The sequence below is a fragment of the Apostichopus japonicus genome, chromosome 14, assembly GCF_037975245.1.
Source record: "Apostichopus japonicus isolate 1M-3 chromosome 14, ASM3797524v1, whole genome shotgun sequence".
In the NCBI taxonomy this organism is placed as follows: Eukaryota; Metazoa; Echinodermata; class Holothuroidea; order Aspidochirotida; family Stichopodidae; genus Apostichopus; species Apostichopus japonicus.
In genome coordinates, this window is record NC_092574.1 from 23,353,062 (window position 1) to 23,366,425 (window position 13,364).

General features: G+C 37.5%; 1 protein-coding gene across 3 annotated transcripts in view; it reads left to right on the forward strand.

Moving 5' to 3' along the window:
- Window positions 1-13,364, forward strand: part of LOC139979434 (cytoplasmic dynein 2 heavy chain 1-like) — a 91,103-nt gene that overhangs the window by 61,416 nt on the left and 16,323 nt on the right. For all 3 annotated transcript variants that reach the window (XM_071990214.1, XM_071990213.1, XM_071990215.1), the window contains 12 exons: window positions 552-686; window positions 1,787-1,930; window positions 3,257-3,412; window positions 3,602-3,712; window positions 4,721-4,852; window positions 6,132-6,204; window positions 6,992-7,152; window positions 7,624-7,749; window positions 8,391-8,501; window positions 9,453-9,690; window positions 10,547-10,752; window positions 12,694-12,915. In XM_071990214.1, coding sequence (XP_071846315.1) covers window positions 552-686; window positions 1,787-1,930; window positions 3,257-3,412; window positions 3,602-3,712; window positions 4,721-4,852; window positions 6,132-6,204; window positions 6,992-7,152; window positions 7,624-7,749; window positions 8,391-8,501; window positions 9,453-9,690; window positions 10,547-10,752; window positions 12,694-12,915 — 1,815 coding nt within the window. The remainder of the gene's footprint in view (window positions 1-551; window positions 687-1,786; window positions 1,931-3,256; window positions 3,413-3,601; window positions 3,713-4,720; window positions 4,853-6,131; window positions 6,205-6,991; window positions 7,153-7,623; window positions 7,750-8,390; window positions 8,502-9,452; window positions 9,691-10,546; window positions 10,753-12,693; window positions 12,916-13,364) is intronic.

Here is a 13,364-nt window from a genome sequence, read left to right on the forward strand (position 1 = left end):
TTGTAATCGCTGTTGACCTAATACATCTGTTGTTTGTTCCACACGTGACTCAACACAATAGTAGTAAGCATTATTGCAGAGCTATGCATGGTCCAGCTCATGGGTTTGCACCTTGTCCTTGAAGTAAGCAAACCTCAATTTCCTTTTGAGTGCGGATTCCGATACTGTGCGGCAGGATCAATTTAAATACGTTGAGGTTGCTCTAATGCTGAACACCAAGTGCGGGGTGTGATCCATAACACAGCCGTAAGTGCAAACAACATTGTTTGCTGGAAAAGTGGATTGAACCATCCTGTTGTTCTCTTGGTGTGGTGTTTACCGGGTGTCGGCACCAATGTCTGTAAAACTGGGTGTAGCAAGGGTGTTACCCAGGTTATCATCGTTGGAAAGAATCTTGCATTTTACCTTTTTTTATCCAAGAGATAGTGCATGTGATGTTCTCTTTATATCAAAGTGCATAAATACTCCATTTGATATTTAATTGAATATTAAATAACATAAAATAAAAAATATGATGAAAATGTAAGTCACATTCTGTCTTTTGTCTTCAGACACTTGCAAATTCAGTGGGAAATATTCTGGAGAACAAAGCTCTCTTAGATTCTCTGAACAAGACTAAATCCAGTAGTCAGACCATTTCAAGCTCCTTGACAGAATCCGTTCAACTGCAGACATCTCTAGACCAGGTAAATTCCCCATTTTACAATTTCCTTAAAAAGTTAAGAATGTTTGTTGAAAAGAAATCATATCCTAAAGTTTTACTGCATTGTCTTATCCCTAAACTTAAAAAACTAACATGTGTGAGTTCTTTGTGTGAATGACTGAAACATTGAAAGACAGAAACAGGAAATTCTCATCAAAAGTCAAAAGGTTGGCAAATATTTTATAATAATTTCTTCTCCTTATTTAGCTCACACACTATCGTTTAGTTTCGTGTAATCAGCAGAAGTTTTTATAAGAACTGCAATAATTTCATTAATTTTGTCTGTCTGTCTTGTACATGTAATCTTGAAGAATATTGGCAAAATGGAAATTAGGCTTTTCATTAGCTCCTAGTTGTGACTGATATTTATCAGCTGCATATTCATAAGGGTGTAATGTCTAAATCCATGAGGGTGTAATGTCTAACACCCAATTATCCACATGCCCCCTAGGAAAGTGAGATCTTTTGTTCATGGAAATGTGCTTTCTATAGGATATATCCATACAATTCAACCCAACTGTGATAATAAGGTGAGGATATCTCATTCATTATAAATAATCATACTTGCATGGTCAGAATATCCACCCAATTATCCACATCACTGCAAAGGAAATATCCATAGGAAATACGCTTCTATGTGAAGGATATATGCCAAGGAAAAATGCACATTCTATAGGATATATCCTAACAATTATTAAACCAAACTGTGATTATAAGGTGGGTTTAATACCTCTGCTACATTTTCAATCATTTAAGACATTACTTGATTTTTTTTATTTGAAAAACTTTATATCAACCGTCGTCGCTTAACATAGTAAGTATGAATCGTTATAAAAAATGTGAGACAAAGTGTACCTTTAAGCAGCTTAAAACTAAAGAAATGATGAATGTGAATGAAAAAAATAGGTTACGGGAAATCCAAAGAAGGTATAACTAGCCTATGTAAGGTCCCATGGACAAAAGACAGATACAAGAACATGTTACGGCCATGTTTAATACAGCCATGTTCAATATGGACATTTTTAATACGGACATGTTTAATATGGACATGTTTAATACGGACGTTTTGTACCCTCACGACAGGAAAGGGCCGCATATCTTCCCTTGGCTGAGAATGGCAGCACTCTATTCTTTGTCATCAGTGACTTGTCGAAACTGAACAACATGTATCGGTTCAGCCTGGGAGCCTACCTACGATTATTCACCAGAGCGTTGGATAGCAGGACTGTAAGTACAATTTTAATCAGATTTAACATTTTCAATGTCACCATGTGGCATCTACTTCTGTTTGATGGCAATTTAAAGCTATTAAACTGCTTTGTACAGCATTTCTATGTCAATCTGTGATTTATCTAAATTTTTACAAATAATAGGTTTCCTAAAAAAAACCTCACCAATCCCCCCTTCCTCCCCTCCCCCCACAATCCTTTTCCTGCCTGGCTAACTTTACTATCCTGATTTAAGGCAGATTATCAGTTGTCTTGTTTGTATGAATGAATCTTTAAAAACAACACTTTATTTGAGAACTATTGTAAACAGATTTGTTCACACATTAGTTAGTTAAATTTCATTAGAAACGTCAGAGAAGGGTCACTCAGGAAGTAATTAACGATGGAAAAAGAAGGCATTTGTAGGATTTAATTCAATCAGTCAATCTTGAACTCTGCACAAACTACAAGATAATTAAATTGGTCTTCTATAATGAGCATTAAATTCAAACGTTTGTAGAGTTTGGTTGTCTTCAAGAGGATCTGAAGGTAAGGAACCCTCCTTCTAGTGTACAATTTTACTTTACTTGTTTGTGGAAGTATGATAGTCAAACAACAAATATTCTTTTTTTAAACTTTGCTTGTAAACAGTGAAGTAAAAATGGTTTCTACACAAAGGTATGATACTCTGTTTAAATATATTTATATACTTGACCCTTTACAGAACTAAACTTGACTGTGGACTGTTGTAAGAGCCTTTTATTTGGTCTTCCTGTTTAAACCAAATCTCTAAGTTCAGTGCATACAAAGACATTGCCACCAGATTAGTTACCCTCACAGATAACAGATCCCAGATTAAACCTATTCTCAACCAACTTCACTGGCTTCCTGTTTCTGGAAGAATAAAGTACAAAATTCTCACCCTCACTTACAAAGCCATCCATTCGTTTTGCCCCAAACTATATTTCTAACTTACTCACTTTACAAATTTCTACTCGCTCACTCAGATCTAACAGTGCTATTCTCCTAAAGCCACCAAAAATTGAAACTAAGACGTACAGTGTTCATTCTTTTCAATTTGCCCCCCCCCCCTCCAAAACTCTGGAACATTCTCCACCCAGATTTAGGAATACCCCTACCATAGAAAATTTGAAAAGCCTCTCAAAAAGTCACTTATCACGTCCTACCCTCATTGGACATTTTTCGATCCTTGCGTGTATCTTTAAGTTGTTATTCTACTATGCTCTTCTACTATTTTTGTACTCACTTTGTTTCTTGTAAAGGGTATGGAGACCGTCGGTATAATGCGCGATATAAATAAGTATTATTATTATCATTATTACAGGATGGTTCTAACACAGACATGCGTATCCAGCGATTGATTCAGTCACTCCAGAGCTTGGTTTACCAGTACGTCTGTCGATCTCTCTTCAAGGCTGACCGTCTCATGTTCGGTCTTCATCTCTCCCATGGCATGCATCCTGATCTCTTTCAAGAAAATGTAAGTGAAACTTTTGTTTGAATCAGTCGATAGTTGATTCAATCACCAAAGAAGGTAAAAAGGTTTGGAAGAAAGGTACTAAAATACTTCTAAATGATGATATAGTTAAGACATTTACAAACAGCTAGCTTGGCCGTGTTCTGAAATAACCTGTTAATTCAAGATTTCTTCACCTTTTTATCTGACCAGGAATGGGAAGCGTTTTTAGGCCAGATTGTCGCCGAGGTGCGAGAGAAGTCAAAAGATCAGATGCCTGCATGGATCGATCCAGACCGTGAACAAGCCGTCGCTGTTTTAAAGGTAACACGTCTAGAACCGTAAACCCTTTGTGATAACCAAAGACTTTACTGATGTAAATATTAACAACTCTCTCAATAGTCCAATAGAACAATGTAGAGTGATTTATAATATATAATACAGAGTGCGATGGAAGATCGTAGAGTGATTTATAATACATAAAACAGAGCCTAACTGGAGAAATTAAATGGTCACACAAAGAGTGAGGCATTTGCCAGATGTGCAAATCTTGAAATGAAACAAGGAAAGAAAGTAGAACAGAAGATGGGTAGCACAATGTTGCTGAACTGAGTGCTATAGAACAATGTAGAGTGATTTAGTCCAATAGAACAATGTAGAGTGATTTATAATACATAATACAGAGTCCAATTGAACAATATGTTATATACAACACTGCAGAGTAATGTGTTATATACAACACTGCAGAGTAATATGTTATATACAACACTGCAGAGTAATGTGTCATATACAACACTGCAGAGTAATGTGTCATATACAACACTGCAGAGTAATGTGTCATATACAACACTGCAGAGTAATGTGTTATATACAACACTGCAGAGTAATGTGTTATATACAACACTGCAGAGTAATGTGTTATATACAACACTGCAGAGTAATGTGTTATATACAACACTGCAGAGTAATGTGTCATATACAACACTGCAGAGTAATGTGTTATATACAACACTGCAGAGTAATGTGTTATATACAACACTGCAGAGTAATGTGTTATATACAACACTGCAGAGTAATGTGTTATATACAACACTGCAGAGTAATGTGTCATATAGGGTAGAGATTAGCTAGGAGCAAGCAAAGGTGAATAAAGAGAAAGTAGAAATAGCTGAATGGGTGCACAAACTGGCTGGATACAGTCTGTAGAAGAGTGTATTTGAGTTGATTCAGGTCGTTTATATTAATATTTACCGGATGATGTTTTATATGCTATCTACATATTGAATGTTTCAAACTCTCTGTCTTTCTGGACTCACTTCTCTCATCTTACAGAGTGCCTTTCCTAGCTTTCATCAGAGCCTTAGTTTAGCAGACACTAGTCTCTGGACTGGATTTTCAAGAAGTTCAAACTGTGAGCAAGAATTCCCGCAGGCATTGGAGAAGAAGATAACACCATTCCAAAGGGTAAGTCCTTTTATAAGCACATATGCTGTGTGTGTCCAATGTCATTAAGTATTATGAAACAAGTCAAATTGATATATGCCAAGAGATAGATTGTCACAGACTGTAAGAGCCATCAGTACAGTGATGTTGGCTTTAGACTTGAATCAAGTAGAATGTGACTGACTGTTAGATCCATCAGTACAATGAGTCACCTTGAAATGATGTATGAGACTTACATATGTGAAATGTGACTGACTGTTAGATCTATCAGTACAATGAGTCAGCTTCAAATGTTATATTAGACTTGAATCAAGTAAAATGTGACTGACTGTTAGATCCATCAGTACAATAAGTCACCTTGAAATGCTGTAGTAGACTTAACTATGTAAACATGTGACTGACTGTTAGATCAATCAGTACAATAAGTCACCTTGAAAAGATTGTATTAGACTTACATATGTAAAATGTGACTGACTGTTAGATCCATCAGTGCAATGAGTCAGCTTCAAATGTTATATTAGACTTGAATCAAGTAGAATGTGACTGACTGTTAGATCCATCAGTACAATGAGTCACCTTGAAAAGATGTATTAGACTTACATATGTAAACATTTGACTGACTGTTAGATCCATCAGTACAATGAGTCAGCTTCAAATGTTATATTAGACTTGAATCAAGTAAAATTTGACTGACTGTTAGATCCATCAGTACAATGAGTCAGCTTCAAATGTTATATTACACTTGAATCAAGTAGAATGTGACTGACTGTTAGATCCATCAGTTAAATGAGTCACCTTGAAATGCTGTAGTAGACTTAACTATGTAAACATGTGACTGACTGTTAGATCCATTAGTACAATGAGTCAGCTTCAAATGTTATATTAGACTTACATATGTAAACATTTGACTGACTGTTAGATCCATCAGTACAATGAGTCACCTTGAAATACTGTAGTAGACTTACCTATGTAAACATGTGACTGACTGTTAGATCAATCAGTACAATGAGTTACCTTGAAAAGATGTATTAGACTTACATATGTGAAATGTGACTGACTGTTAGATCCATCAGTGCAATGAGACAGCTTCAAATGCTGTTAGACATACCTATGTAAACATATGACTGACTATTAGAGCAATCAGTACAATGAGTCACCTAGAAATGCTGATTATTAGAGCCATCAGAACAGTGAGCCATAACTACAGTGACTCATTGTAAATTTCAGACTTCACAGAGGCAGTAAATTTTTAATAATTATTCATCATTTTGCCTCTATTATTCGTCAAACTATTTTACAGGTTCTAGTGGTTCAGGCCATTCGACCAGATCGACTCCAGAGTGCCATGAATCAATTCTGCTGTCTTGCTTTAGGTGAGACGTTATATTATTGTAGGGCCCATAGTTTAAATATCTACATGTTTAGTACCACACTAGTCATGCAACCTGTATTACTCAATAATAGATGGATAGGAGATGTTACCCTGAAGATGATGTAAATTTGTACTTCTTAAAACAGTGTTTTAGGAGTTAACTAAGCAAAGAGATAATTATATTAAAGATTTATGAAGATGAATAATTAACATAAAAACAAAGTTCTAGAGATAGGTCAACTGATCTACATTGGATGTCCTTGTACCCAAATGATTGGGCCCCCGTTATGAGATATTAAAAGGAGCAAGAAAAATATAAATCATTTGTAACATTTTATATTAAAAGTATCCGTACAGTAATGTGACGAAAAATGGCCAAAACATTTGATATACACTTCAAGAGCAGTGGAAATTTAATATAACTGAATGGTGGGAGTCAGTAGTAGTCTTAACAATTTTTGGAGGTGGTGAGGGAGGTGGGGGGTGGATGGAGGTTAGGGTGAGGATAAGTAGGGTTGGGGTCGTATGAATCAACGAGAGTATTAGATCATAGGGATAATAATTTTGCTACTGAGGTGAGCTCGTTCTTTGTTAGATAAATCTAAGGTTTTTGGTGACAGTTCATTTTCCTTCAAGCTACGAAAGAATTTTGTCACTAGGTCTGATACTGTGTTCCACATTCACAATAATACAAACGTAACCTTCATACCGCCCAGAAGAAAAAGTGGAGAGAAAAATGGAGGAGATTGAAATCACTGTTACCACTCTTTTAAATATGTTTTTTGCAGGGATGAAGGATCTAACACCCGGCAATCTTAATTTAAAGAACTTGTACCAGGAGACGGTCGCGAGCGAGCCCGCTCTGATCATCATCTCTGCGGGAGCAGACTCCACTCAGGAGTTACAGGAATTAGCCAATGAGATCATCGGAGGGGAACATTATCACCAGGTATGTCTCCGAAGAAGACCTAGTCTGTATTCAAGGAATCGAGGACGTTTGTTTAAACCTTAACATCAAAGATTACGACTTAGTTGTTTGACTTTCTCATGGTTTCCCTCCCCCCCCCCCCCCCCTTTACTTTGTGCCAAATGTTTTTCTTTTCAACATATCATAAGATAGACTAATACATCGATCCAGAAGGATTTATTTCCCTCTTGTCAAACTTAATCATCAACAATCCAATTCAAGATTCAATTTTAGATTAGATTAGATTAGAGATTCAATTTTTTAATTGTAATTTTTTCTTTGGCAATTTTTTTTTTTTTACTGATCTTCAGTGAAGATCAAGGGAGAGGGAGAGGAGGGGAAGGGGGTGGGTTATTCAGGGCTGTCAAACACCTTCCGCTTTGAATCTCCTTACGGTTATTGGTATGTGATTTTTATAGAAATCTTGACATCCATGCTTTAAATTCCTTTCAGGTGGCGATGGGACAGGGTCAAGCTGATATAGCTATGCAGCAGCTTCGTGAGTGTGCCAGGAATGGAGAGTGGTTGTGCCTTAAAAACCTTCATCTAGTCACTGGATGGCTCCCTGTCTTGGAAAAAGTGAGAAAATTTACTTTTTACTTTGATCAAATTTATATAGAATCCCAACTAGTTTGGTGTGTCAAGTTTTGGAAACATTAAATTAACACAAAAGATTTGGACTTTAAAAAAAAAAATTAACACAGAATATCAAATATTGGAGTTTATAAAAGGATGAATGATACACTGTGTACGTATACTGAATGGTAAATAATGACAGGAGAACATGAAACTTGTTTATTCTAATGGTTCTAACTATTTGATGATCTTATTCAACGGTGAAGAAATACTTACCTACTCACTGTTTGCTATTAACTGCTCTAGCAGTATTAAACTGGTTAAGTTCAGTGTCAAATAAAAATGGGGGGAAACTGATTGGGTAATAATATAATATAGAAACAAATTGCAAAGAGAACAGAAATTTAAGGCCAGAATAGGATTCAAAAGTTGTAAATCAGTAAGTTTAACTTTGAGAATCATTATGTATAAAGATATAGTTTGATAATAACTGTGTTGGTTTTGTCACATTTTGTGAACATGTAGTAAATGTTGTTAGATGGGAGGGATATTTGTGGAAGAATTCATAACTTTGATTAATTTTCGACAATAACAATATGAAAATGGCTGCCATACATGTATTTTGTCTTGTTTTTGTTATTCAGGAGCTGAATAGTTTACAACCACACGATAATTTCCGACTGTGGTTGACTGCAGAGAGTCATCCAAAGTTCCCAACCATCCTGCTACAGTCTAGCTTAAAGATAACATACGAGGTATGTAAACCCACCTCTCTATTACCCTCCCTACTAATGCCGTACTCTATCCTACCTTACCCTCCGTTTTCCTACACTGTCTGCCCTTCCCTACTCCTCCCTTCCATTCCCCACTCCCCACTTCACATCTGCCCTCTCCCCCAATCATCCCCTCTCTCCCACTCCTCTCGACCCATTCCTCCATTTCTCTCCTCACTCCTCTCCTACCCTTCTCACTTAACTCCTCCCTCTCTCCCACTCATTCCCCTCTCCCACTCATCCCCTCTCCCCAACTCATCCCCTCTCCCCGACTCATCCCCTCTCTTCCACTCCTCTATAACCCACTCCTTTTCATTTCCCACCCCTCTCCTACCCTTCTCACTTCACTCCTCCCCTCTCCCCACTCATCCCCTACCTCCCTCTCCTCCCATCTCCCCACTCCTCTATACCCCTCTCCACCGTTTCTCTGCCCACGCCTCTCCTACCCTTTTCACTTCACTCTTCCCCTCTCCTCTCCGCCACTCCTCCCATCTCGCCCACTCCTCTATCCTCCACTCCACCATTATCAACTCTATTTCCCATCTTCACTACACCCTCCCTTCCCCCTCCCCACCCTCCCTCCCTTTCGTTCTACTCCAGGCTTCCCTTCTGCACTCCCTGCCTCCCTTGGCCATTCATCCCCACTAATCTCTTGCCCTCTCAACTCTTTTCCTACACATTCTACCCCTCCCCCCCAACTGTCCCCACTCCTCAATTCTCCATAATGTTAATGATATGCCTCTGCACACCAGCTCACATGACACAAAGACAATATACATTTTACAGGTAATTCAATCTTATATAGTTTATGTCATTTAATATGAAATATAGTTACATCTTTCTATCATTAAAACCATGATCAAGGTTTGACCTAGCCAATAAGAACCTACTTTTACCTTTTTTCGTCCACATTTTACTCTATTTTCTGCTCAGGCTCCTCCGGGGATCAAGAAAAATCTGTTGCGTAGCTATGAGTCATGGTCCCCCGAATTTATCTCCAAGGGTAATGACGTTACCAGAGCTCAGGCAATGTTTGCGTTGGCCTGGTTTCACGCAGTCTGCCAAGAACGTCGAAATTTCATCCCTCAGGGATGGACTAAGTTCTACGAATTCTCCTTGTCTGATCTGAGAGCTGGGGCTGATATCATTCACAGAATTTGTTCTGGGAAAGGTTTGTAATTTTTATCTTTAATTGTTAATTAGATGCATTGTTTGGTCCCCTCTGTGTGGATGTAAAAAATGAATAACTTATGGTAGTTTCTCTTCATCTCAATTGGTCACTTGTTTCACAAGGTTAGCAGTTTTTATTTCTGTATATAAAATTAAATCTCATAATTGGTAATCATCTTTGATGTCCAAGCATGTTGTTTCTCTGAAGATAGTTAATTATCTAGTTTGCTCCCCCCCCCCATCCCCAAGAAAGTACCTTTGACACCACTTTGTAAAGTTAGGACATTTAAACATTCGATAACATATAATCCTACTTAAATATTTTATTTTTTATGATTAATCAAACAATTAAATAACATAAGTTCTGTGTTTTTTGCTCAGATGTCCCTATCATTATGATTATTGAAGAATATGAAATTGCTATAAAGGTCAAACGAGCCTTCATTCAATACCATTGCCGGAATTGTACCTGAATATGACTACATTAAGCAATGGTTTGAAATAATGAACTAGACCATGAAAATGTTATTGGTCAAAGGTCAAAGAAATATCAGCATAGATGATTGATATCTGACAAATTTTCATGTTATTGCAATTAGTTAAGACTTTAAATTGATTTTGTTAGTCTCATCCACAACACCGGTTGTAAGGTCATATGGAGGGAAGTGTATTGGAAAGAAAAAGGTCAAAGGTTATGTAAGAAGGTAAAGCATTGCCTCTTATCGTCATGCAACATATAAAACAACATAATAATACAAAACAAAACAAGGACCACTACTTTAACATCCAGCTGTGTAAGATTTGGGTACAGACATATTTAGAATCATTATTTTGTGTCGTGGTCATTTTTATTCCAGCCCAGAAGAACCAGTGGGATTTCATCCACGGTCTGTTCGAGAATGCCATATACGGCGGCCGGGTGGACAACCCATTTGACATGCAGGTGTTACGTTCGTACCTCAGTCAATACTTCAACAGCGACGTGCTGGGAGGAGGCAGCGCTAAGATGAGAGGCAAGAAGATAGCTCCTGGTCTCACCATACCTTCGTCGGCCTACTATAGAGTAAGTTTCAGTATTATTACTCACGGCTGTACTCAACTCGGAGAATATCAGTCGCCAACTTTCAGATGATGATTTATCCACGCATGTTGCAAACTCTGAGTGTCGTACTAATCACATTTGACCAAAATCCTGATAAATATCTATAGAAAAGTGTAAGCAAACTCGACTGATGGCTCCTCAGTATCAGATTCCGATAATATCAGCTATTGCTGCCTGCCAGCTTAATCATGGGTTACTATGGTAACATCTCTGAAAGCACACTATGGAATACCTGGATGATTTCTATCATCCAGTGAAAGTTAACTTCTAACATGATTTTAAAAAGTAAAGATTTGAGATCTTTTGAAACTCCTGAGAGAAGTTAGCTGACTTTGTTCTTCTTTCTTTTTTTACTTGTGGGGTCTCTTTTTTTTTACTACTGGGGAGATTATTTATGCTAGACATTGTCGTGAATATATGTGGTGGATTGATAACACAAGACAAAGTGCATAGAAGGAGATTACTGGTTAATTGAACCTAGCATCATCAAAGCATTTTCTGTGAATATATTTTCTTTTGAAAAGACTGTGATCAGTGTAAAGTTTTTGTTCTGTTGAATACAGCCTAGGTTTGGCTGGTAAGAAGTCTCTAGCAATCAATTTTGTAATTTTTTTTTGACTAGTAATATTAGCTGAAACAGACCTCAATTGCGTAGTAAGTACATGAAAGAATAATGTACCAGCCAGCACAGCTGTCATAAAATACCAATACAACAAAATGTGGGATTCATTGAAATGTTTGATTTCCATGACAAAATTTCATCATTGGTTTAACCTCTGTATTTTTTACTCGACGGTCTTAAAAAATATGTTTACTCTGTAGCCTGGAAAAACATAGCTTTGACAGTTGGGGGGGGGGGGTGGGGCGGTGTCTTGAATTACCTGGAATGTGTAATTTATCTATTGACTTGTAGGATAAAGTTTAATAGAATCAGTTCCTTTGGTTGCATTATACAGCTGTAGTTATTAGTTGATCCACAAGTCTTTTTGAAAAGGAAAATGCCTGTGTCAGAGGTACATGAAGACACATTAAGAAGGTCATTTTCATAGATAAGTCACAGGAAGGATAAAAAAAAAACAACTCCCCTCCCCCCTCCCCTCCCTACCCCACACCCCATTTGACTCCAGTTGAGATTCATGAATATTCAGAACATATATTATTTGCATAACTGAATTGCTGTCTGTCAAACAAGTAGATGTCAGAAGGTCATGTGACCTTGCCACAAGTATCATTATGATTAAAGTTTCTTTGTAATCAAAGTGTCTTGAATGTTTCCTGAAGATCCAAATACAAGCCTAATACATTGTTACCATTTATTTAGTTTGTGTGAATGGATAGTGTTAAATGTTTCCAGTAGATGCAAGGCATGTTTATGAACCTTCTCTCGATTAATCGTTTCTCACTCATTGTTAGAACTTATGTTTTACTACTGCCCTCAAGGAATCAAGAATCCCGTAGCCATTTACAGTCGTCTGGAACTTGCTTTGACCCTTCAGTGCTGTCAACTGTGCTGATACTGCATAAAGCTACTGATTGTCTATCTGTTAAAGGGGCAACCGCCTAGCCTTTCAATTGTGACTTTTAAGTTTTACATCGAAAGAATCAAATCGAGAATATAAATCTTACAATGTTTCTTTCTCAAATCGCTTATTTTATTTTTTGGAAAAATCATTACATGAAATTAACTCAACCCTACTTTAAATTTGTTGGAGAATCCAAAAAGAGCAGAAGAAATTCTCTTACTCAATCATTCGATCGGCTTTCCGTTTGACTTCAACTTTACACAATTTTTTGACATTGAATCATTTCACAGTTAGGGTTGAACAGCTTATTCTAGTTTATCAAGCTAAATGGCTACTGTTTTGTCATCAGTTAATTGTAATTTTATATCCTTATTTCTAGGACTATATGGAACTTCTAGAGAACTTCCCAGAAGATGACAAACCAGCCTACTTTGGCCTTCCGGCCAACATTGAGAGATCCGCTCAAAGGATCATCAGCGGTCAGGTGATCTCTCAGCTTAAGGTCCTACGTCGATCCGATGAAGCAGTGGAGAGATTTGACATGGAGACCTGGAATACTGAACTTGGACCTTTCCTGAACCTCTGGAAGAAACTTAATCAGGTTGGTTGTTCTCCCTCAACCCCTCCCCCCCTCTCGCACCCCACCTCTTTATGTATTCAAGCCACAGTTGTGTCTACTGCTTCCTGGTTCAGTTTTTCTTGAGGTGCAGTCTTTCATTATTGGTGAAATTTCAAGTATTGATTCATAAATTCATGTTCCACTTGCTTCTAGAATCCCCCCTTTGCACACATATCCCATCCTCAACATCACCTCCATTATTTCCTTTTGTACTCCCCTGTACACCCCTCTCACACCTGTCCATTTGTTATAGCCCTAATCTCACATAAGTGCTTGGGATATTTGGATCCAGCAAATTTTGGATCCATCTCGGGATCATGTCGGAAGCAGCCACAAAGTTAGGGTGAAGTGATTGCAATCATGTATGCACCAAAGTATCACAGCGAGACATTTTCTGCAGTGTACATGGTCTTTTAAACTTATTGTTCTTG